This window comes from Rhincodon typus, chromosome 5, assembly GCF_021869965.1.
Source record: "Rhincodon typus isolate 14 chromosome 5, sRhiTyp1.1, whole genome shotgun sequence".
Lineage (NCBI taxonomy): Eukaryota > Metazoa > Chordata > Chondrichthyes > Orectolobiformes > Rhincodontidae > Rhincodon > Rhincodon typus.
Genome location: NC_063336.1, coordinates 3977180 through 4004124, shown reverse-complemented (window position 1 = coordinate 4004124; position 26945 = coordinate 3977180). Strand labels below are relative to the sequence as shown.

Genomic DNA, 26945 nt, shown 5'->3' with positions numbered 1-26945 from the left:
TGTGCTGTTTTGCTGATCACAGAAATACTACCACAGGTTAGAGTAAGGTGACTCTCTGCCCAAATCTTTGACTTGTGCTGATAAAATGCTGTCCCAGCAAAACAACAATGTAAAATGATCCAATTGAATCATGTTCATTCTCAATCAAGACAAGGAAATCAAATTACCTATGGATTGTGGAGGCATTTGTTTTCAAAAAGCTCCCATTTCTATTTTCATGTAAACATCTTAGAAATGTAAATTTCATGTAAATATGAAAATATTGCAACAGCACAACCTATAATTCTGAAAGGTACTTACATAGATATCATTTCATACAATGAAAATATTGAAGTGCTCTTTGTTGATTGTAATATTCTTTGAATTCAGTATTACCTTGAGAGGCAGCACCTCTTTGTTAATTGCAAAGAAAGAAGCCATTGCTTGAGTCCAGGATAACAAGCCAGCAACATTCCCACAGACTTTCTTAGCATGTTCAAATGTATAATCTTCCATCATGAAATATGGCTGGAGAAGCTCTACTGTTTCATCATTGATGGTGTCCTTTGGAAACTGTTGCAGGGCCTGGAGAAAGCCAGTGCCACTCAACAACTAGAATAAAGGAGTGATAGAAATTCATTAGACCATAAGAACTTCAGAAATAATAACAGGAGTAGGTTATTCAAGCCTGCCCACTATTCAATAAGATCATTGCTGATCTGACATTCCTCACGTCCACTTTCCTGCTCTGTGCCTCAACGCTTGATACCCCTACTGATCAAGAATCTATCAATCTTAGCCTTATATACAAACAAGGACTCTGTCTCCATAGCTCTTTGTGGTAAGGAATTCCAAAGACTCATAACCCTCTGAAAGAAGAAATTCCTCCTCACCTCAGTCTTAAATTGCCATCCCTTGTTACAATTCAGATTGAGTCATTGATGTAAATTCATTGTTTAAATAGTCAACAACACCATTGTCATTGTCTCGTGTGGCTATGTCTATGGTTAGAGGTGAAGTAGATTTAGTATATTTGGTAACTTCTATGTTCCTGCTATTTTATGCATTAAAACCGAATATACAACTAAAGGCAAATTCAACATGTCTCTTAACATTTCTGAAAAGAAATTATAAAGTTTAATGTATAATTATTTCAGATTAGCAGAGTCCATGATTGTTAGCAGAGTGGTCACAGGTTTACATCTTTCTATGTTCTTATAATGAATGATCATGCCAAGCTATTATAGAGCAGTCACAAGCAGCAGAAGTGTTCTTTGCTAGTTGCACAAAATAAGCTCTTAACAAAGTTAGCTGCATTTTTGTTTCAGGGTTATATCTTTTTTCATGAAAGTCAATAGAAACATCTGTACCACCCTGTTTTATCATATTAAAATCTATCTTCTCCCAATTCAAAACCTTACATTTGATTCCATCTTGTCCTTTTCCACGACTACCTTGACCTTACTGAGTTATGATCATTATCACCAAAATGCTCTCTCACTGACATTTTGACCATCTGTCTAGGTTTGTACCCTAAAACTAGGTCCAGCACTGCCTTAGCTCTTGTAGGAATTTTTATATGCTGGCTTAAAAAGCTCTGTTGGGCACATTTTAAGAGTTCTGTCCCCTCTAAGCCTTTCACACTTTTTCTATCCAAGTTAACAAGAGGATTGGTTAAATGGCTAGCTTATGATGCCAACAACACAGGTTTAATTCTTACACAAGCTGAGCTAAAGTTGTCAACTTTAACCCTCACCTGAGGCATGGTAAACCTCACTATCAGCCATTTTTCTCTAATGAGAGAGCGGCCTTCTGTCATTATGATGACTTTATCTTTACCCCAATTAATATTAGGAAAGTTAAAATCCCCTGCTATTTCCTATTATTTTCATTCTTCTCTGAAATTTGTCAAAATATCTTCCCCTTCTAACACCTACTGACTGTTTGGGGGTGTCATGAGGGGTGTACAGTCATGAAGCAGTGATACCTGGAAATGCTGGAAAACGTCTAGCTCATGTCATCACCTGTGCACAGATCTACAATTTCTGGTAGTAATTACAGAACAATTGAACATTGAGTGTAAGCCCTTCCAATTGTTGAAGTCCCCTTGAGAGACCTGTCGACCACACGCATAGTGTCAGTGATTCCATGGACCTGGGACAGTGTTATTATGGCACAAAAGTTCTTTCAGGCTGACAGTCCTCAATGGTTGTAAACATGAAGGACTGGTTGATTCTCCTGAATGGGTGTCTGTTATGACTTTTATACAGTGATGTACAGCTTCTTGGGAGATGTCATACAGGTTACCACTGACACCCAGTAATGGGTCTGAGATGTTGGAATTCAGGACAACTATGACCTCGCCAACCACTGACATCAGATGTCCACCACTCAATATGAGCTGTCCTCCATGGCCATCATGTCACAGAGAGCTATTGTGGTCTTTTTTGACAGGCAAAATGATTGAACATAGTCATGCTTGGATTGCAATGATTCAAGAAGGAAGCTCACCATTCCTTCTCAAAGGCAACTAAGGGATGGGCAATAAATTCTGGCCCAGCCAGCAATGCACACATCCCATGAGTGAATAGAAAGTAAAGTTCCAAAAGACAACTGCCTGTGTTAATGATACGTGTCTACGTGTGCCAGGAAGCTGACTGAAAACCATCCTGAGTATTCTATACATTCTCCTTTCTCCCTTTGAGAACTAAATACAATTAGAACAAAGAACAAAGAACTGTAAAGCAAGAACAGGCCCTTTGGCCCATCAAGACTGCACCAACACAAGCTGCTGTTCTAAACTAAAAACCTTCTGCCTCCATGTGTACTGTAACCCCCTATACCCTGCCTATTCATGGATTTGTCAAGATGCCTTTTTATGTTGCTATTGTATTCACCTCCACCTCCTCTAGTAGTGTATACCAGACATTGACCACCGTCTGTGTTAAAAACTTGCCTCTCACATCTCCTTTAAACTTTCTCCCTTTTACCTTAAACTTATGTACCCAAATAATTGAACTTTCTACCCTGGATAAAAGGTTCTGGCTATGCCTCTCATAATTTTGTAAACTTCTATCAGATTACCCCTCATCCTGTGACATTCAAGTGAAAATAAACGAGTTTGTCCAATCTTTCCTCATAGCTAATACTCTATCCAGGCAACACCCTGGTAAACCATTTCTGCACTCTCTCCAAAGCCTCCACATCCTTCTGGTAGAGCGGTGACCAGAACTGTACACAATATTTTAAATGTAGTCTAACTAAAGTTCTATACAGATGCAATATGACATGCCATATGCCCTGACCGATGAAGGCAAGCATGCCATATGCCTTCTTGACCAACTTATCCACTTGTGTTGCCACTTTCAGGGAACCGTGGACCAGCACACCTAGATCCTTCTATATGTTGATGCTACTAAAATTCTGCCATTTACTGTACACTTCCCTCCTGCATTAGATCTCCCCATATACATCACCTCCATCTGCTATTTCTCTGCCCAAATCTCTAGCCTATCTGTATCCAGCTGTATTGTCTGACAATCCTCCTCACTGCCTCCATTGTCTGGAATAGTCACCCCCTCTTCTATGGCCATTCTAGTCTGAAAATGCCTGAGCTTAGAAGCTAAGCAGACTTGGGCCTGGTTAGTGCTTGGATGGAAGACTGCCTGAGAATACCAGGTGCAGTTGGCTTCTGGGGTGATATGGTGGCTCAGTGGTTAGCACTGCTGCCTCACAGTGCCATGGACCCAGGTTTGACTTCACCCTCAGATGAGTGGAGTTTGTACATTTTCCCCATGTCTGTGTGGGTTTCCTCCGGGTGCTCTGGTTTCCTCCCACTGTCCAAAGATGTGTAGGATGGTTTATATTAGTCATGCTAAGTTGCCTGTAGTGTTCAGGGATGTGTAGGTTAGGTGGGTCTGCATGGGATGCTCTGAGGGTCGGAGTGGACTTGTTGGGCCGAAGGGCCTGTATCCACACCTAGGGGATTCTACGATGAGACTCACATCTTTCCTGATGGACTCAGCAAAGGGCTCTATAGAACACATAAACAAGGCAGGAGGGAGTGGGCATCCCTGCTTGACTCTGAATCTGATCGGTAAGTTTTCTGATTACCACCCATTGATAGAGACTGCATGAATGATGCTGGTGTGGAGCAGTCAGATCCAGTTGTGAATTGCCTCCCCAAAGCCCATTTTGGAGAGTACGTCCCACAATTAGGTGTGTGATAGGCTGTCCTGCATGGAGGCGATTGTATCCCTGAGGAGCACGAGGCTCTCAGAGATTGTCCTGCCCGGTACAGTACAGGTTTGTTCAGGGTGAATCACTGATCCCAGAGCAGACCTGACCTGGTTAGCAATGATCTTAGATAGGATTTTGTAGTCTGCATTCAGCAATGAAATTGGTTGCCAATTTCTATTTTCCTCCCTCTCCCCCTTTTGCTTGTCGATGAGGATGATGGGACAACACAGTGTGGAGCTGAAGGAACACAGCAGGCCAGGCAGCATCAGAGGAGCAGAAAAGTTGATGTTTTCCTCCTTTCTTCAGATTTCTGAAGAAGGGTTGCAACCCGAAAAGTCAACTTTCTTGCTCCTCTGATGCTGCCTGGCCTGCTGTGTTCCTCCAGCTCCACACTGTATTGTTTCCGACTCCAGCATTTACAGTTTTTGCAATCTCTGAGAAGAGGGTGATGATACTTTTCCTCATGGATTTGCACATGCTACCTGACAAAAGCATACTATCCTACAACTCCGGTAGGTCCTGTCCAATCAAGTTCGACAGAGCTGAATACAACATGGCCAGTAAGCCATCGCTTCTGGGAGTTTCATTCTTTTTTAAGAATTTGAAGGCCTTTGTCAGCTCTTCCAGAGATAATGACTGGTCCAGTCTCTCCAGCGTGCTTTTGTCTAAGACCTCCATGATAGAGGATAGGAACAACTGGGAGGCTGCACTGTGGGCTTCATGTCATACAGTCTGGCATAAAAGGATTTGCTGATCCTCAGAATGTCAGAACGCAATCCTTCCTCCATCTTTTTCACAGTCACCCTGACTGTAATGCGGACTCTCTGGCCTGGGGTGTGGGCACTAGCAGAGGCTAAAGGGCTGATTGGCCAGTCACTGAGTTGTGTTAGGCCAAAGCCAGCATAAAGACCAACCAATTTCAACTCAGCTCAACCAACAATCCTTCAAGATCTGCTCGCAATTATGATTTAACAATGATCTCAAGGTCTTCTTCAGATGAAAGTTCTCAGCTCAAACTTGTTTACAATGCTCAGTATCTCTCCAGGCACTACTCAGTCTGTGAACCTGGTTCCTGAGCAGCCAAGCCTATGTCAGCGATCCCCTTCTCAGTCGTGGTGACTGAGCCAACACCTCCCAGAATCCTCATGGGTTGCTTCTCTAAAGGGCTCTCTGTTAGGCACTTTTTCTAAAGTCAATTTTTGCATTGAAAAATCATTATTTTTTCTGGGATGTGCATTATTTAAACTGGCAAATATTTAATATTTCAATATGTGTGTATTTATCAGCTCAACACCTTTGCTGAATAAGTTTTGTTTTATAATAACCAACAATGTTGATGTTTATTAAATAAACTTGGTAGATGGACATTTTTATTCTAAGTCCAATATAGAAAAAGTATATAAATGATCATGTTGGTAACTGGATAAGTCATTTCAAGATATATTGTGACTAGTGGAGTAGTGGAACTACAGTGAAACAGTACACTCCTCCAATCCTGATCATGACAGTATTTGTGGTTCCCCTGGCAAAACCTCACAGTATTATAGTAAATTGTATCACCTTTAAAGACTCGCCCCAGGATGGTTTGAGACAGGGCCTTTCAGGGTCCATGGTGACTGCATCCATTTTTTTTTGGAAGAGAACGAGCACACAGTCAAGAATCCTCATAATCAGGTGAGGTGGTTTGGCTAATTTCCGCACAGTAGAAATGTCAGCAGGTTTTATTGTCTGGGAAGAGAAACAAAACATGTTAGTGTGATCTTAATAAATAAAGGCAGTAACAGGCATTACATGATTCAACAATTGACTACCTGCCTTTGTATTATCAACAAATTTATTTTCCATACATTCAGTCCCTGCAGCCAAATTATTGATATAAATTGTAAGTAGATCCGACCCTAGCACTGGTCGCTGTGGTGCAAAACGTGTTGCAGTTTACCAACCCAAAATTGATGTATTACATCTACTCTCTGTATCTTGTCTGACTATTTGTCAATCCACATTATTATGTTGACCCTTGACCATGAGCTCTTACTTTACATCGGAACATTTTATACGGCACATGTCAAATGCCTTTTGGAAACACAAGTAACAATGGTCCATATATTTCCCTTTGTCAATATTGCTTTTTACTTCCTCAAAAATTTCAATAAATTCTCAAGCATTATTTCCTTTTCACAAAAACTATGCCCGTAGAATCACCACAATGTGAAAAGAGGCCATTCTGCCCATTGAGTCCACACCGACCCTCTAAAGATCATCTCACCCAGACCCATCCCCCTAACCCTGCATTTACCATGGCCAATCCACTTAACCTGAATTTCTTTGGAGTGTATTAGGAAACTGGAGCACCCAGAGGAAACCCACACAGACACAGGGAGAACATAGAAACTTCACACAGTCATCAAAGGGTAGAGTTAAACCTTGGTTCCTGGCACTGAGAGGTAAAAGTGCTAACCGCTGTGCTGCCCAATGATGTGTGATTGTACTGAGATTTTCTAAATGCCCTGTTATTTTCTACTTAATAAACAATTCCAGCGTTTCCCTCTGACAGATGTTAAGCTAACCGATTTGTAGTTTCCTACTTTCTGTCTCCCCCTTTCTTGAATAGAGGTGTCACATTCACTATTTTCTAATCTGATGGAACATTATTAGAACATAAGGAATATTGGAAAATTGAAATCAATGTATCTATTATTGTAGTAGCCAGTTCTTTTAAAATCCTATGATGAAGACTGTCAGGAGCTAGGGACTTATAGAGTCATGGAATCATACAGCACAGAAACAGACCCTTCAGTCCAACCAGTCCATGCCAATCGTATTCCCAAATTAAACTAGTCCTACTTGCCTGCTCCTGGCCCACATACTTTTCCTATTCATTTACTTACCTGAGTGTCCTTTAAACATTGTAACTTTGCCCACATTCACCACTTCCTCAGGAAGTTCATTCCATTCGCAAATCACCCTCTGTGTAAAACATTTGCCCCTCATGCCTTTTTTAAATCTCTCTCATCTTAAAAATGTGCCCCCTAGTCTTGTAATCCCTCATCTGAGAGAAAAGACACCTGCTATCCACCCTGTCTATGCCCCTTATGATTTTAAAAACCTCTAATAAGGTCACATCTCAAGTTCTTATGCTCCAGTGAAGAAAGTCCCAGCCTATCAACCTTTCTTTTTAACTCAAACCTTCCATATCCGGCAACATCCTTGTAATTCTCTTCTGAAACCTCTCCAGCTTGAAAATATCCTTCCGATATTTTCAGAACGGCATGGTGGCTCAGTGGTCAGCATTGCTGCCTCACAGCACCAGAGACCTGCGTTTGATTCCACCCTCAGGCGACTGTCTGTGTGGAGTTTGCAGATTCTCCCTGTGTCTGCGCGGGTGTGCTCCGGTTTCTTCCCACAGTCCAAACATGTGCAGGCTAGGTGGATTCGCCATGCTAAATTGTCCCATAGTGTTCAGGTATGTGTAGATTAGGTGGGTTATAGGGGGATGGGTCTGGGTGGGATGCTCTGAGGGTCGGTGTGGACTTGTTGGGCTGAAGGGCCTGTTTCCACACTGTAGGGATTCTATAACTGGAGGGCCAGAATTGGCAGCTTTTAGTCTTAATAATTTTATCATAACCTTTCCTTGGTAAATATAATTGTTTTAAGTTCCTCTATCCCTTTCACCTCCTGATTCACAATTACTTCTGGGATGTAATTTGTATCCACTACAGTGAAGACAGATGCAAAATATTTGTTCAATTCATCTGCCAAATTTCAAAGATACAAACACCCAGATGAGCACGAGTTGCTCTTGAGCAAACTAGTATATTGCTGATAATGCTGTTTCTTCCAGGTGCCATGGTTTCCTCTCACTGTCCAAAGATATGCAGGTTAGGTGGGTTGGCCTTGCTAAAAAAATGTCCCATAGTGTGTAGGTTAGGTGGGTTAGCCATGGTAAAAATGCCATGCAGGTTACAGGGAAGGGTCTGGGTGGGATGCTCTTCAGAGGACTGGTGCAGACTTGAGGTGCTGAATGGCGTCTTTTTGCACTGTAGGGATTCTATGGTTCTAATGACCATTTGGAAAGTGTGAGAAAATGTTGGAGATGACTGGATAAAGGAGACTTGAAATAAAATCTGAGTTAACATTTTCAAATAAAATAAGACAGTGACATTGATAACACATTGTGGAGCTGGAGGAACACAGCAGGCCAGGCCAGCATCAGAGGAGTAGGAAAGTCAACGTTTTAGGTCGGGAATCTACAGTTTTTACTATCTCTGAGTGAGTTATAACCCCACTGTGAAACCTCTTCTAGCGATGCCTACCTTGAAGAAGTTATCCTCCTCCCTCTGGATCTCTCTCCCACTGCAACTCTCTGGTAATCTCTTCAGCCCTGAAACTCCCCGACCACATACTGAAGCAAACCAGGTCTACAGTCACATCGTTTTTCTCAGTACCTTCCTACGGAACCGGATCATCCCCAATGGACTCCAATCAACATTCAGGCCATTCCCAATTTCGCCCTGATCCGACAATGTCTACATACGTAACATCCAGATCCTCCAAAAACAATTTTCTCTGCGGCTCCTCAAGCACTACTCCAGCATCGGCAGTTCTTACTATCTCTAAGACAGTGGCGTTGTTATAAGCATCCAAGTGAATTCCTTTAAACTAAAAGGTCAATTTCTTCTGCTCTCTGCTACTTCTTTACAGCTGTGGCTTTAACAGAACTAGAGAAAAGCTGCTCGTGCACCAGTTGTGTCAGCCTGGGTGCCTGTGGAAACATTCCCTGGTTTGAGAGTCCATAAGGACCTGATCAAACATAATCCACTGACATATGTGTAGGGGCAGAACTGGTAATCATATCAGACTTGTGTTATAAAGTGGAGGTTGACCCCACTCTAAGGATGTTTTTTCCTTTATTGATTCACGGGATGAGGGCATCGCTGACTAGGCAGCATTTATTGCCCATCCCCAACTGCCCAGGGGGCAGTTAAGAGTCAACCACATTGCTGTGGGTCTGGAGTCACATGTAGGCCAGACCAGGTAAGGATGGCAGTTTCCTTCCCTAAAGGGCATTAGTGAAACAGATGGGTTTTTCCAACAATCAACAATGGATTCACGGTCATCATTAAATTCTTAATTCCAGATATTTATTGAATTCAAATTCCACCATCTGCCATGGCAGGATTTGTACCTGGGTCCCCAGAACATTATCTGGGTCTCTGGAATACTAGTCCAGCAATAATACCAAAACAATAATACCAAATACCAGAACCAAAACCAAAGCACCCAAAAAGGAGCACCTTGCCCTTTAATCTGTTAAAAGGAGTGAGAAACCTGTCTTTCAGAAAGTTTTATTGGTTAAATAAAATTAATCCCTGACACTCACTTTATAGTGATCAAGTAACAATTTATTTATCTAACTCTAACAGTAAACAAATTAACTAAGCTATTAACAAACCTAACAAATCCCTTCTAGCTACTAACTATTCCTGAATAATGCAAGATTCTAATGGTATGCTGTTCCGACAAATACAAGTCCCACTTATATAACAAAACAATAGAATTTAGTCTCTCAAAATTACAGCCAGCTTACGTCTTCTGGAATGTTCTGTGTCTTCTCGTCAAATCTTCTGTCAAGAATGCTTTCTCTGTCAATTCTTCTGTCAGGAGTCTTAGCTAGGAGTGCTGTGATACCATTGTGAATAGATGGCACTTTCTCTAAGAGCTGTTATCTCTAGCAGATGGCAGTTAGCTCTGCCAACTTTCCAACTGCCCCTTCTCTTATACCCCTGATGACATATCAAATTCTTACAATTGCATTGATCCTAGGTTGTCAAAATCATCAGATTCAAATCTGTAATAGTAAGAACTCACAATGTTGGAGTCAGAGATAACACAGTGTGGAGCTGAAGGAACACAGCAGGCCAGGCAGCATCAGAGGAGCAGGAAAGCTGACATTTCAAGTCAAGACCCAAATTTGATAGGTCTTTGGTATCTAAGTGCCTGCTTCAAGTTGATTAGCTAAATTCAAAAACCTATTGACTTGGTAAAAATGTTGCTTGGTCTGCTAACGGTACGGCCTTTCGAACAAATGTTCCAATTTACGTGGTCTCTCTAGTTGCAAACTTTCAAGCAGCTCACAGACATGTCCAAGCATAGAAAAAGCACAATCTTTTAAAGGCACCATGGAATGCTTTACCCTCAGCATTTTACAAACACCAATATTCTAATGTCCTGTCTCCCAATCCACAAATATTTTACCCAACTTTGCAATATCTCCCCCTTTAAAAAAAAACCCATCATTATGAAAAGATGGCCTCATTATTTTTCTCTAAAACCTTAACTCCATTATATTGCTGGATATATAGCTCATTAATCTAGAGTTACATATTTTATACTAATTCTATTTATATATATAACATTGAACACTACCGTTTATATCTTATACAAACATTTTTCTATTAAACCCATGATACAGCATCCGCAGTAACATTTTCACAACCTGCAACATGTACAACCTTTAAATTAAATGCTTATAACATGAGACTCCAATGAAATAGTCTGGTGTTCTTATCCTTAAATCTTTCCCGAAATCTCAAAGAATCATGATCGGTATACTTAATCGTCTCTGATGCAACGTAAATATTAAAATGTTGTAAGGCCAGTACCAATGGTTGAATATTTTTCAATGGTTGAATATTTTTCTGATGGATATTGAGTTTCTTTCAAAAATAACTAATTGGCCTTTCACTTCCACAATCATCCTTCTGTACCAACACAGCTCCAACCTTTACATCGCTTGCGTTGATGGCGACTTTAAATGGTTTCAAAAAATTTGGCGCGTCTAAAACTGGTGCGGTGGTTAACGCTGCTTTTAAATTCTCAAACGCTTCCTGTCAATGTTCTGTCCACCAAAATTTCATGTTCTTTTTCAACAAATCCATCAGCAGTGCCACCATACTATTAAAGTTAGTTACAAATTTCCTGTAGAATCCGCTCAATCCTAAAAATTGTAGCAGTTCCTACTTCGAGGATAGTCTTGAAAACTCCTCAATGGCTTTCGTCTTCATGTTCCCTGATGTCATCCGTCTGTATCTGATGTTGTGCCCTAAGAATGTCACTTCCACCTTTGCCAATTTTGTTTTTGCTAAGTTTATGACCAACTTTGCCTTTTGTAGTCTCTCAAAGGGCTCTGCCAAATGCTCCATGTGATCTTTCCACGAATGGCTAAAAACCACTAAGTCATTTATGTAGATGGCATAATTAGTCAATCCAGCAATAACTCTGTTCATATAATTTTGAAAAGTGGCTGGTGTGTTTTTCATTCCAAAAGGTATTACTTTAAACTGACATAGGACATTTGGAGTTACAAAAGTAGAAACTTCTTTTGTTCTCTCTGACAAAGGTACTTGCCAGTGATGGTGAAGTAAGTCCAATTTTGTGATGTAAGTGGCTTGTCCTACTTTTTCTATACAGTCCTCCAGCATTGGAATTGGTTATGAGTCAGATTTGATCACACCGTTAACCTTCCGATAATCTGTGCAGAATCATTAAGTACTATCAGGTTCAGGGACCACCATGACTGGAGAACTCTACTCGCTTTGACTCAACTTTAAGATGTCTTCTTGGAACATCACTTCTACTTCCTTCTGTTCCTGCGCTGCTTTGAGAGGATTACATCTGTAGGGGTGTTGCTTTATTGAAACAGCATTCCCTAATCAACCACATGTACTATCATGTTAGTCCTCCCCATTCTACATAGGTCCACATAGCACTGCAATAAGTCTTTCAATTCAGTTCTCTATTACTGGGAGAGATAGCTCACCACCCTATCCCATTATTTCAGGACTTCCTCATTAGTCAATTTTTTCTGAGGCACATCAAAATCCAAATCATCAGGATTTGATTCCTAACTCTGAGTGCCAGTAACTAATATCTGTTTCTCTGGCTCCCTTTCCCTGTCATAGTAAGGTTTCACATGATATACCTGATAATTTTTTTTTCCTATCTGGCATCTTTGCCTGATTCACCTGACTTAACTTCTTCTCAATCTGATAGGGACCACTAAATTTTGCTTTGAAGGTGTCTCCTACCACTGGCAACAGCACCATTGCTTTATCCCCATGGACAAAAGTATGAATTTTAGTTTTCCTATCGGCTTCTTGCTTCATTATGTGCTGTGCCACCTTCAAACGTGGTTCAGCTAATACACCTACTCTGTTTAAACCTTCTCTCACCTCAGATACATAATCCTCCAATGAGATCTCTGACTTCCGACCTATCAACATTTCCTTAATTAATTTTAAAGGCCCTCTTACTTCATATCAATTCAAATGGAGTAAATTGAGTCAATTCATTTGGAACATCTCTAATAGCAAATAATATAATAATAATAATAATAATAATAATAATGCCTTTATCCCAATCATTTGGGTGATCCTGGCAATAAGCCCTCAGCATGTTTTTATGGTCCGATGCCACCTTTCCAATGGTCTTTGGGATTCAGGATTGTACGCACTTGATTTAAAAGTGTTTGATGCCTAAACTCATGGCCTCCTTAAATAGTTTGGCAGTAAAATTGGACGCTTGGTCTGACTGAATCTCCCTGGGTAGTCCATAACAGGTAAAGAAAGCAAGCAACTCCTCCACAACCTTTTTTGCCTTGACATTCCGTAATGGAATTGCCTGTGGAAATCTGGTAGATTCATCCATTCTGGTTAGCAAATACCGGTTCCCATTTTTGGTTTCAGGGAGGGGACGTACACAATCAATTATAATCTAGGAGAAAGGTTCTACAAATGTGGGAAATGGTATTAAAGGCTCTGGCTTTATTACTGCCTGTGGCTTTCCTACCATCTGAGACATATAACATGTATGACAAAATTCAACCACATCTTTCTGTAATCCAGGCCAATAGAAATGGTTCTGTATCTTAGCCTGAGTCTTCCTCACCCCTAAATGATCTCCTACAGGTAGTTTGTGTGCTGCCAGCAATAATTTCTGTCTGTATGCTATTGGCAACACAATCTGGTGAACTTTCACCCATTTCTCATCTGCACCAATCTGCCAAGGTCTCCATTTCTACTTTTAGATTTTATCCTTAATGTAACAGCATTTTGGAATACATTCTAATTCCTTTTCTGAGTAGGCTTTATGATATAAAACCTTTATTGTCTCATCTTTTTGCTGTAACTCCATTAATCTTTAGAACTAAACACCTCTGCCTGATCCTCCACCTGGTGAGGATTTTCCTTTACCATCTCATCAAACAGAGTGTCAGCGAACTGGACTTCAACTTTTTCATCTTTCTCTTTTATTTTCCCTTCTTGTTTTAACTTATGGCTGTGGGATCTTGTCACCACACATTCCAGAAAAGTTCCAGGGTATTTTCCTTTTAACTCCTCGGTTCCCTAGTTTTCTTTTGGCCTGTCCGCTACAAGGGGCATCACTCCCACCTGTGATCCGGCAATATTGTTTCCAAGAACAAACTGTATTCCTGAAATGGCCAATTTTTCAATCACTCCCATTATCACTTCCCCAGTCTTGATTGGACTTTCTAGCCTTAATTTACACAGGGGACACTAATTCTCTCTCCATTCATTCCACAGATTATCACTCTCTTGGGCAATATTTCAGAAAGGGTGCAAATATTTTCATCTCTTACTATTAGAGATCTATCAAAATTTTTATTTCTTTACCTACTTCCCTTGTTCTACCTGAGTAAACCTTACCCACACAGGTGAAGTCTTTGAAAAGATCAGGCACCATCTCACTATCCAGCCCATGATGAGGCTGTGCACTCTCCTGCAGCTCCTCGATTTCTCTTGGGATTTCCTTCACTACCTTAAATAATCCCACTGGTTTAGCCTCTTTTACCACATCCTTTTTCCCAGTGCCTTTCTTAAACCACCAGCACTGTGACTTTGTGTGTCCCACCTTATTGCAGTGAAAATCCCTGAGGTCTTTCACCTCTTTTCCACACCGTTGGGTTTCTTTTTTCACATGTAACAAACTGTTCCCAGTGTGATCTACTTTTTGTTTTTCATTGAAAGATCCCCCTCATTCCCAATTTCTATCCCTCACGGAATGAAATTGCTGTCAGAAGCTAGATTTCGATTTATGTACTAATGTGTATTTATCCACCATCTCTGCAGCTCTTCTCGCTGTTTGAACTTTCTGTCCCTCAACCTGAGTTCTTATCACTTTCGGAAGTGAGTTTTTAAACTCCATCTGCAGAATAATCTCTCTAAGAGCCTCATATGTCTTTTCTATCTTTAATGCTCTCATCCATCTATCGAAGTTGCTCTGTTTAATTCTTTCAAACTTGATATAAGTCGGACTTGGTTCCTTTCTTATATTTCTGAACTGTTGCCTATATGTTTCCAGTACTAATTCGTAGGCACTCAAAATAGTCAGTTTTACTTCTTCATATTCTCCTGACATCTCCTCTGACAGTGCGGCAAACACCTCACCAGCCCCGCATACCAACTTGGTCTGAATTAACATTACCCACACCGTTTCTGGCCAGTTCATCTGCTAAGCCAATTCTTCAAAAGAAATGAAAAAGGCTTCTACATCTTTTTCATCGAATTTTGGCAATGTTTTGACATATTTGTATATATCCCTACCAGATCTATGGCTACGACGGGTTTGCTATTTTTCACCCTCCTCCTCACTAAGCCTATCTTCTACCTTCATTTCCATCATTTTAAGTTGGCTTTTCTGTCTAATTTGCAACTTCTGAAGTTCAGACTCTCTCTTTTTCTCTTTGACTTTCCTCTGCTTGTAACTGTAATTCAAACAGTTTCAGCTCCCTTTCCTGTTCAAGCTGCTTCATCTGCAATTGAATTCTGGCCATTTCCAAAGATTCTGATGGCATATCCAGCAAATTTAAATGTTGAGCTATTGCTGTAATTGCCTCTTCTTTTCTCACAGGCAAAGGCAACCCCAACTCTAGCTTGTCGGCCAATTGCAGCAGCTTTTCCTTGCTCACCTTTTTTTAAAACCCCAAATAAATTTTTAAAACCCCAAAGTAACTTCTTCCACCCCCAGGAAACCCTTAGTGACTGAAAGAGCCATTACCTCACTTTTGATTGAACCAACAACAAGCAACTAAAATTAAGCAGATTTACCACTTCTTCCCTAAGATTTATTTAAAGATCTAAGACAATAGTCTCCAAGTCCATTTAAAACTGCAGGGACCTTTCATACCCTAAATCTATTCGAAACCATCCAGGTCCATCCAAATCATAGAATCCCTACAGTGTGGAAACAGGCCCTTTGGCCCAACAAGTCCACACTGACCCTTGGAGCATCCCACCCAGACCCATTCCCCTATAACCCATACACCCCTGAACACTATTGGACAATTTAGCGTGGCCAATCCACCTAACCTGCACATCTTTGGACTGTGGGAGGAAACCCACATAGACACAGTGAGAATGTACAAACTCCACAAAGACAGACGCCTGAGTGTGGAATCGAACCCGGGTCACTGATACTGTGAGGCAGCAGTACTAACCACTGAGCCACCATGCTGCCCCTATCCTGGAGCCAATCTGTCCCAACCTGCCAAATCCTGGACCTAAGATAACAAGGTGTAGAGCTGGATGAACAAAGCAGGCCAAGCAGCATCAGCGGAGCAGGAAAGCTGACGTTTCGGGCCTAGACCCAACTTCAGAAATTCTGAAGAAGGGTATAGGCCCGAAACGTCAGCTTTCCTGCTCCTCTGATGCTGCTTGGCCTGCTGTGTTCATCCAGCTCTACACCTTGTTATCTCAGATTCTCCAGCATCTGCAGTTCCTACTATCTCTGAAATCCTGGACCTAAGCTGGTCAGATCCCAGACCTGAGCCACCAATCTGTTATAAAGCAGAGGTTGACCCCTCTCTGAGCCCCAAAACCAAAACACCGAACCAGGAGCACCTTGCCCTATAATCTGTTAAAAGGAGTGTGAACAGGGTGTAAGCTGCCTTTCAGCAACTTCTGGTGTTTAAAAAAATAAACACCTGACGCTCACATTACAGTCAACAAGTAAGAATTTATTTATCTAACTCTAACAGTGAAAAAATTAATTGAACTATTAACAAACTGAACAAATCCCTTCTAACTACTAACTATTCCTGAATAATGCAAGATTCTAATAGTATGCTGTTCCAATAAATAAAGTCCCACATATATAACAAAACAATAGAATTTAGTCTCTTGAAATTACAGCCAGGCTACTTCTTTTGGAATGTTCAGTGTCTTCTCTGTCAATTCCTCTGTTAGGAATGCTTTCTCTATCAATTCTTCTGCCAGGAATCTTAGTTAGGAGTGCTATGGTACCATTGTGAATAAATGGCGCTTTCTCTAAGAGCTATTATCTCTAGCAGAGAGCAGTTAGCTCTGCTGATTTTCCAACTGCCCCCTTCTTTTATACCCCTGATGACATATCAATTTCTTATAATTGGACTGATCCTCGGTTGTTAAAACCATCAGATTCAAATTTGATACATTTTTGGTATCTAAGTGCCTGGTTCAAGTTGGCTAAATTTAAAAACCTGTTGTCTTGGTAAAAATGTTGCTTGACCTGCTAACGGTATAGCCTTTCGATACAAATGTTTCAATTCACATGCTTGCTGTACTTGTAACTTTCAAGCTGCTCACAGACATCTCCAAGCATAGAAAAAACACAACCTTTAAAGGGACCACACAATGCTTTCCCTAGCATTTTATAAACACCAAATTCTAACGTCCTGCCCCTCAATCCACAAATACTCTACCCAACTTTGCAACACTTGGACCGATGGGGCAAATTCCACAAGTGTAAAAGTGAAGATCGTGCATAGCTTTTCCGTTTCCTTGCACCCTTTCTTCATCTTCCTTCTCAAATCCCACTGATACTTCCCTGCTAGCCAAGAGCTGAAGAATGCTTTACTGCATTTAATAAGACTTTGACCAGCTAAGTTGATTCTATCCTCCATTCTACCTAAAGTGATAGCCTGAGCTTTTAGAATATGGTGAGGTCAAGCATGCACTCTATTGGCTGCTATGGCATATTCTCAGTGGAGGTGACCATTCTTTTCAGGGACATGGATATAATCACTGAGGCCTCAGATTTCATGGCACTCATGTTTGAGGTGAACTCTTGCAAACTGTCTCCAAGTGTGTGTGGTACCAATGGAAATGTTGACAGAACTTCATATATTTTCTGTTACTGCTACAGAATTCTGCTCTTAGTGGCTGAAGGCCTTGTGGTTTTTATGGCCCTATATCTGTGCTCAAGGGACCACTTCCTTGGTTTAAGAGAATAGCCTCTTCCACCCATTACAATTGTTTATTTTTCCCAGAAATTATAATTCATATACGGAATTTCTGAAAATATATTACATACTGTTACAACTTGACATTACAGAATGTTCAACACAGTTCAGTTTTGACACCATAATATCTGACACTTAGAGGTGCCTCTAATTACAGGTGACACTCACACTTTACATACTATACATTCACATGTTGTGTCAAGCTCTGATGGATACAGATGGATTCTTCTGATGGACGAATTACATAAAAGTCTCTTGTGAAATCTTACACTGGAATTAAGAGTCAGTAACATTCCTATTTAGCTACATAGATCTTAGCATTGAATTTAGAACTTGGAACATTGGTTGGTTCCTTTATATCCTGATGGGCAGAACTTTTCTTGTGATATCAGTTATTGCTTTCAGGAACTAAGTGCATTTTACAATAATTAAGATGTGGAATGCACAGTCTGTGAGTATGCAAATTAAATCCTGAATTTCTGAAGGGAATCAGATAATTATCTGAATAAAAATAAGGCAGAAAATGCAGAGGTACAGGAAAACAGGGGGTGGTGGAGGGTAATAAATGGTTTAGTGGAATTTCTGGACATGGAAACAATGGTTCCATGGTTTCTTTTATAGAACTATTCCACGATTCAATAAGGTAGCTCCTGAAATCACTCTTGTATCAATTAGCTACGATACTCACATTCAGAGCAGCCTCTGCAGCTTCTAGTGCTGGCTTTGCAGCTATCAGTTTGCCTTCTGCTATATTTTTGTCCGCTTCAATTTCTTCCACAATTTTTTGGGCCTTAATTTTTACGATCAGGACTTCATTCTTAACCAGCTCTGCTGCTTGTGCACTAACTGTCACCTCCCCAAGTACCTGCAGAATAGCATAGTGAACAATTGCAAGTGGCTGAAACAAAAGCAAAGTACTGCAGGTGCCAGAAATCTGAAATAAAACTGAAAACGTTGGAATTACCCATCATTTGTGGTGAAATACTCTGGTATTATTTATGGAGAGAAAAATAGCTTTAATATTACAAATCAAAGACCTTCCCAATCTGTCTTATTGTTGTCATCACACTTGAGTATAATAAAACTATTTGTTTATCCAAGTCATTGATATGGATTGTGAATGGTTGAGGTCCTGGAATTGATTCGTGCAGCATTCCACAGTTTGACAACCTGAAAATGAGCTGTTTACCCGGACCCTCTGTTTCCTGCTCTGTATTCAGTCCTGTTCTTGCTAAATGCAAACTAAATATTGTGCCCTCTTATTTTGTGTGGCATTTTTTTATGTGGCATTGTTACTGAATATCTTTTGGAAATCCAAAAACTCTGGACTCTCTTTGATAACATCTTCATAGTGTTCAAATAAATTTGTGATAAATGAGTTTCCTTTCAGAAAAGCATGTGGACGCTGTTTATATTATTTATCTAAATGTCTGCTACAAGGATCAATGCTAACAGAAGCAATAACAGAAGCAACCTAGCCTCTCTTCTTTCTTTAATTTTCATGACACACTTCTTCAAAAATTGCAGATAAATTGCACACCAATGACAGCAACTATAAAAACAAAAACAGATCATTCACTTCTGGAAATATTTAAGCAGAAAGCATATAAAAAATTGTACAATGTCAATGCAGCCAATTAGTTTCCTCAATTTGTAAAAGTATTTTAATCTGGACTGCTTATTGTGTCTTATTTTAAAAAAAAACAGAATATAAGGATTTATGATTTTCATTGCCCAAGTTTGATTGTCTGAAATTTATTTTCTAAATACTATATGGTAAGAAAGTTACATGAGAGGCACGTGAAATTATGAATTAGCTTTGCCAGTTGAGAATGGAAATGTGATGTTCGGGGAATTCTTGATATGGGCCATTTTTAAGGAGGTTACAACAAACAAAATGCAGCTTCTGGCTAAAGGATGTGGTATTTCACAATAAACAGAGGCCAGATACTGTCTGGTAAACGGGGCTTTTCACAATAAATATAGGGCAGCTTCTAACAAGAGGGCAGGGTATTTCAAACCAAACAGAGGGCATTTTTTGATGGAAGGACAAGGTACTTCACAGCAATCAGAGAACAGCTTTTGACTGATGGACAGGAAATTTCACAGTATACATAGGGAAGATTTTGACCAACAGATAGGGAATTTCACAAATAGAGGGCAGCCTCTGGCAGAAATGCAGGATATTTCACATAAAACAGAGGGCAGCTTCTGACTGAAGGATGAAGTACGCAGATGATTAAACCAGGAGCAAATTAATACAGGAGCAAAATTAGGCCAATTGGCCCATTGAGTCTGCTCCACGATTCGATTATGGCTGATATGTTTCTCAATCCCATTTTCCTGCCTTCTCCCTGTACCCCTTGATCTCCTTCCCAATCAAGAAGCTATCTATCTCTATCTTGAATGCACTCCATGACTTGGTTTCAACAGCCTTCTGTGGCAATGAGTTCCACAGATTCAACACCGTCTGGTTGAAGAAATTTCCTCTCATCTCAATTCTAAAGGATAATCCTTTCTCTCTGAGGCAGTGCCCTCAGGCAGTAGTCTCTCCTAATGGTCTCTCCAGCTCTACTCCTACTAGTCTGGACTGTAGCTCACCACCACCTTCTCAAGGGCAACTCGGGATGGACAACAAAATGCTGGCCAGCCAGCGACGCCCACATCCCACAAGTGAACAAAAAAAATTCTTGCAAACCTCCTCTGGACACCCTCTAATGCCAGCACAAGCTTCCTTAGATACGGGGCCTAAAACTGCTCATAATATTCCAAGTGAGTCTGACCAGAGCCTGAGACAGCCTCAGCAGTACATCTCTGCTCTTGTATTCTAGCCCTCTTGAAATGAATGCTAACGTTGCATTTGCCTTCCTAACTGGCAGTTGAACCGACATGTTAACCTCAAAAGAATCTTGAACTAGGACTCAGAAGTTCCTTTGTGTTTCAGATTTCCTTTCCCTATTTAGAAAATAGTCTATGATTCGATTCTTCCTACCAAAGTGCATTACCTCACACTTTCTCACATTGTATTCCATCTGCCACTTCTTTGCCCACTCTCCTAGCTTGTCCAAGTCCTTCTGTAGCCTCCCACTTCCTCAACATGACCAGTCCCTCCACCTATTTTGGTGTCATCTGCAAACTCAGCAATCAATGTTCTCAATTCTTTGTTAATATATAACATGAATAGTTGTGGTTCTAACACTGACACCTGTGAAATTCCACTAGTCACTAGTTGCCATCCTGAGAAAGGGCCTCTTTATCTCCATTCTTTGCCTTCTGCCGGTCAGCCAATCTTTTATCCCTGCCTGTACCTTGACCCTAACACCATGAGCTCTTTTCTTATTCAGCAGCGTCTTATGCAGTACCTTGTCAAAGGCCTTCTGGAAATTCAAATTGATCATATCCACTGACTGTCCTTTGTCTAACTTGCTTATTATTGCCTCAAAAAATTCTAACAGATTTATCAGGCATGAAATCCCCTTAACAAAGTGATGCTGACTCAGTCCTATTTTATCATGCGCTTCCAAGTACAGGTAGTTCTCCTATAACGCGATAGTTGTGTTCTTGTGTGACCTTGCGCTGTAGAATATCACGCTATAGAAAGTCGCCATAGAAAATCATGTTGTAGGGAAATCGCTATACCTGTTCACTAGAAAATTCCCTTCATCCAAACAGAGTCCTCTAATCATCAATTACATTACAGCCAATTGGCATTAATGAAATGCGCATATAGCAGAACTACCTGTACTCTGCAATTTCATTGTTAATAATTGACTCCAAAATCTTACGAATGACCGAGGTCAGGCTAACCGGCTTAAAATTTAATATCTTCTGCATCCCTCCCTTCTTAAACTGGGATGTTGCCATAGCCATTTTCCAGTCCTTTGGGACCCTCCTTCACTCTAGTGATTTCTAAAAGATCACCACCAGTCCCTCTACAGTCTCTTCAGCTATTTCCTTCAGAATTCTGGTGTGTAGTCCATCTGGCCTGGGTGATCTATCCACCTTCAGAACTTTTAGCTTCTCCAGCATGTTCTCCTTTGTGATGGCCCTCCTACTCAGTGTCTGGCTCTGGGCTGTAGTCTGTCTGGAGCTGGGCTGTAGTTGCTCCAGGGCTTATGCTCCAATCAGTCCAGTGTGTGTCTTGTCCAGGGCATTGACATGCTCTGTAGCTCACAGATGGGGCATTATCTATTGATATTGTGTGGAGGAGGGATTAAAAACAAAGAACAAAGAACAAAGAAAATTACGGCACAGGAACAGGCCCTTCGGCCCTCCAAGCCTGTGTCGATCCAGATCCTCTATCTAAACCTGTCACCTATTTTCCAATAGATCTGTATCCCTCTGCTCCCTGCCCATTCATGTATCTGTTTAGACACATTTTAAGTGATGCTATCGTGCTCGCCTCTACCACCTCCCCTGGCAACACGTTCTAGGCACCCACCACCCTCTGCGTAAAGAACTTTCCATGCATATCTCCCTTAAACTTTTCCCCTCTCACCCTGAAATCGTGACCGCTAGTAATTGAGTCCCCCACTCTGGGAAAAAGCTTCTTGCTATCCATCCTGTCTATACCTCTCAAGATTTTGTAGAATCAGGTCCCCCCTCAACCTCCTTCTTTCTAATGTAAATAATCTTAATCTACTCAATCTCTCTTCATACCTAGCACCCTCCATACCAGGCAACATCCTGGTGAACATCCTCTGCACCGTCTCCAAAGCATCCACATCCTTTTGGCAATGTGGCGACCAGAACTGTACGCAGTATTCCAAATATGGTCGAACCAAAGTCCTATACAACTGTAACATGACCTGCCAACTCTTGTACTCAATACCCCATCCGATGAATGAAAGCATGCCGTATGCCTTCTTGACCATTCTATCAACCTGCGTTGCCACCTTCAGGGTACAATGGACCTGAACACGCAGATCTCTCTGTGCATCAATTTTCCCCAGGGCTTTTCCATTTACCATATAGTTCGCTCTTGAATTGGATCTTCCGAAATGCATCACCTCGCATTTGCCTGGATTGAATTCCATCTGCCATTTCTCCACCCAACTCTCCAATCTATCTATATTCTGCTGCATTCTCCGACAGTCCCCTTCACTACCTGCTACTCCACCAATCTTAGTGTCATCTGCAAACTTGCTAATCAGACCATCTGTACCTTCCTCCAGATCATTTATGTATATCACAAACAACAGTGGTCCCAACACAGATCCCTGTGGAACACCACTGGTCACAGTTCTCCATTTTGAGAAACTCCCTTCCACTACAACTCTCTGTCTCCTGTTGCCCGGCCAGTTCTCTATCCATCTAGCTAGTACACCCTGGACCCCATGCGACTTCACTTTCTCCATCAGCCTACCATGGGGGACCTTTTCAAATGCCTTACTGAAGTCCATGTATATGACATCTACAGACCTTCCCTCATCTACCAACTTTGTCAGTTCCTCAAAGAATTCTATCAAGTTGGTAAGACATGACCTTCCCTGCACAAAACCATGCTGCCTATCACAAATAAGTCCATTTTCTTCCAAATGTAAGTAGATCCTATCCCTCAGTATCTTCTCCAGCAGCTTCCCCACCACTGACGTCAGGCTCACGGGTCTATAATTTCCTGGATTATCCTTGCTACCCTTCTTAAACAAGGGGACAACATTAGCAATTCTCCAGTCCTGCGGGACCTCACCCGTGCTCAAGGATGCTGCAAAGATAACTGTTAAGGCCCCAGCTATTTCCTCTCTCACTTCCCTCAGTAACCTGGGATAGATCCCATCCGAACCTGGGGACTTGTCCACCCTAATGCCTTTTAGAATACCCAACAATTCCCCCCTCCTTATGCCGACTTGACCTAGAGTAATCAAACATCTATCCCTAACCCCAACATCCATCATGTCCCACTCCTCGGTGAATACTGACGCAAAGTACTCATTAAGAATCTCACTCATTTTCTCTGACTCCTCGCATAACTTCCCTCCTTTGTCCTTGAGTGGGCCAACCCTTTCTCTAGTTACCCTCTTGCTCCTTATGTACAAATAAAAGGCCTTGGGATTTTCCTTAACCCTGTTTGCTAAAGATATTTCATGACCCCTTTTAGCCGTCTTAATTCCTCGTTTCAGATTGGTCCTACTTTCTCGATATTCTTCCAAAGCTTCATCTGTTTTCAGTCGCCTAGACCTTAAGTATGCTTCCTTTTTCCTCTTGCTAGTCTCACAATTTCACCTGTCATCCATGGTTCCCTAATCTTGCCTTTTCTATCCTTCATTCTCACAGGGACATGTCTGTCCTGCACTCTAATCAACGTCTCTTTCAAAGCCTCCCACAGATCAAGTGTGGATTTACCCTCAAACAGCTGCTCCCAATCCACATTCCCCAGCTCCTGTCGAATCTTGGTATAGTTGGCCTTCCCCCAGTTTTGCACTCTTCCTTTAGGACCACCCTCGTCTTTGTCCATGAGTATTTACTCAATTGTAATGTGTTACATGTGATTCCAGCTTCTCCCTCTCAAACTGCAGGGTGAATTCTATTATAATATGATCACTGCTCCCCATGGGTCCCTTCACCTTCAGTTCCCTAATCAAGTCTGCCTCATTACACATCACCAAATCCAGAATTACCCATTTCCTAGTGGGCTGCACCACAAGCTGCTTCAAAAAATCATCTCATAGACATTCCTGGAATTCCTTCTCTTGGGATCCTCTCACAAACTGATTTTCCCAGCCTACGTGCATATTGAAGTTACCCATTACTATAATAGTGCCGTTCAAACGTCCTTTTGATGTCCTGATTTACTTTCTTCCTCACACCCTGACTACTGTTAGGTGGCCATCAGGGTCTCTTTTACATTGCAGTTCCTTAACTCTACCCACAGGTATTCTATGCCTTCTGACTGAATATCAATTCTTGCTATCGATTTAATTTCATTTCTTATTAAAAAGGCAATCCCACCTCCTCTGCCACCTGCTGATCCTTTTGACAAACATAGGGCAGCTTCTGACTGAAGGACATGGTATTTCACAACAATAAAGAGGATAGCTTCCCACTGAAGAACGGAATAGTACAGAAACAACAAACAGAATGCTTTTTCTCAATAAATGGCAAGAAATTATGCAAATGAGATACAGCATATGGCTGTGATGAAAAGGCATGGAGTCACACACATTAGAGTGGTGATGCATGTAGCAGAAGACGTGTATCAGTAAAGTATAAATAGCAGAAAGGGTTATTGGGTAAAGGTGGGGTAAACGTGGGCTTAATCTGTCCTGTGGGACAATGCACCATCAATGCAGAATGTTGTATCAGTCAGTCTGTGAAAAAAATCAAAAAATTATGGGTTTTAATGTTTCTGTGTTTTGTTAAAGGAATGTGTGTGTGTTTAGATTAAGTGTTGTAAGTCAGCAACAATGAACTGAACTGTGAAAGACTGGCATCTTTTTCAAAAACAGGCATATAGTGAACTGGATGTGATTGCATGGATTATTTGTCAGTTAACATAGACAACTTGATCATTGAACTGTGCTGTGTAAATATCATAGTGTTGATTAGACTACACCAAAGGTAATGGCTTATTTGAGCTGTCTGAACATACTTGCCTGAGTTCAAAGTTTTTAAAAGTGTCCAAGAGATAAACCTCTTTCCAGGAAGGTACAAGCAAGTCTTAATGAGTTCATGAATCAAACTAACCATTGAAAATGTTTGTGATATTTGCCAGTGGCTAAACTGATCAGTTGTTGGAGGCTCGATAGTATCACAGTTTGAATGCATAGTAATTCTGTATGTAAACAGTGCATAAGAGAGCTTACCTCACAGCATGGCTAGCAAGGGCAAGAGGTCAACTGATCAGTGGCTGGAGGCTGGGACAGAGGAAGGGCCTAGGCCCAAAACGTCAGCCTTTCTGCTCCTATGATGATGCTTGGGCTGCTGTGTTCATCCAGCTCTGCACGTTGTTGTTAGAGGAGGATGATGTTGTGTTTCACTCAGAACTCGGCACAATTCCATGCAAATAGAGATAGTAGGAACTGCAGATGCTGGAGAATCCGAGACAACAAGGTGTAGAGCTGGATGAACACAGCAGGCCAAGCAGCATCATAGGAGCAGAAAGGCTGACGTTTTGGGCCTAGACCCTTCATCAGAAAAGGGGGAGGGGAAGGGGGTTCTGAAATAAATAGGGAGAGAGTGGGAGGCGGATAGAAGATTGATAGAGGAGAGGATAGGTGGAGAGGAAACAAACAGGTCGAAGAGGTGGGGATGGGGCCAGTAAAGGTGAGTGTAGGTGGGGAGTTAGGGAGGGGATAGGTCAGTCCAGGGAGGACGGACAGGTTAAGGGGGCGGGATGAGGTTAGTCTGTCGGAGATGGGGGTGCGGCTTGAGGTGGGAGGAGGGGATAGGTGGGAGGAAGAACAGGTTAGGGAGGCAGGGACGAGCTGGACTGGTTTTGGGATGCGGTAGGGGGAGGGGAGATTTTGAAATCCACATTGATACCATTGGGCTGCAGGGTTCCCAAGCAGAATATGAGTTGCTGTTCCTGCAACCTTCGGGTGGCATCATTGTGGAACTGCAGGAGGCCCAGGATGGACATGTCGTCTGAGGAATGGGAGGGGGAGTTGAAATGGTTCGCGACTGGGAGGTGCAGTTGTTTATTGTGAACCGAGCGTAGGTGTTCTCCAAAGCGGTCCCCGAGCCTCCGCTTGGTTTCCCTGATGTAGAGGAAGCCACACCGGGTACAGCGGATGCAGTATACCACATTGGCAGATGTGCAGGTGAACATCTGCTTGATGTGGAAAGTCTTCTTGGGGCCTGGGATAGGGGTGAGGGAGGAGGTATGGGGGCAGGTGTAGCACTTCCTGCGGTTGCAGGGAAAAGTGCCGGGTGTGGTGGGGCTGGAGGGGAGTGTGGAGCGGACAAGGGAGTCACGGAGAGAGTGGTCCCTCCGGAAAGCAGATAAGGGTGGGGAGGGAAAGATGTCTTTGGTGGTGGGGTCGGATTGCAGATGGCGGAAGTGTCGGAGGATGATGCGTTGGATCCGGAGGTTAGTGGGGTGGTACGTGAGGACGAGGGGCTTCCTCTACATCGGGGAAACCAAGCAGAGGCTTGGGGACCGCTTTGCAGAACACCTACGCTCGGTTCGCAATAAACAACTGCACCTCCCAGTCGCGAACCATTTCAACTCCCCCTCCCATTCCTCAGATGACATGTCCATCCTGGGCCTCCTGCAGTGCCACAACGATGCCACCTGAAGGTTGCAGGGACAGCAATTCATATTCTGCTTGGGAACCCTGCAGCCCAATGGTATCAATGTGGATTTCACAAGCTTCAAAATCTCCCCTCCCACTACCGCATCCCAAAACCAGTCCAGCTCGTCCCTGCCTCCCTAACCTGTTCTTCCTCCCACCTATCCCCTCCTCCCACCTCAAGCCGCACCCCCATCTCC

At 41.9% G+C, this 26945-nt stretch overlaps 2 protein-coding genes across 2 annotated transcripts in view; both read right to left on the bottom strand.

Annotated features, from left to right (window-relative positions):
• Positions 1-26945, bottom strand: part of LOC109930964 (dynein axonemal heavy chain 8-like) — a 2199840-nt gene that overhangs the window by 1247614 nt on the left and 925281 nt on the right. The gene's annotated exons all lie outside the window — the stretch shown is intronic.
• The window catches only part of LOC109918465 (dynein axonemal heavy chain 8-like), an 876900-nt gene that overhangs the window by 146356 nt on the left and 703599 nt on the right, over positions 1-26945 (bottom strand). Inside the window, exons 51-53 of the mRNA XM_048596621.1 lie at positions 18204-18380; positions 5779-5946; positions 376-591 (exon numbers count right to left, since the gene is read on the bottom strand). Of these exons, the coding sequence (XP_048452578.1) occupies positions 376-591; positions 5779-5946; positions 18204-18380 (561 nt within the window). The remainder of the gene's footprint in view (positions 1-375; positions 592-5778; positions 5947-18203; positions 18381-26945) is intronic.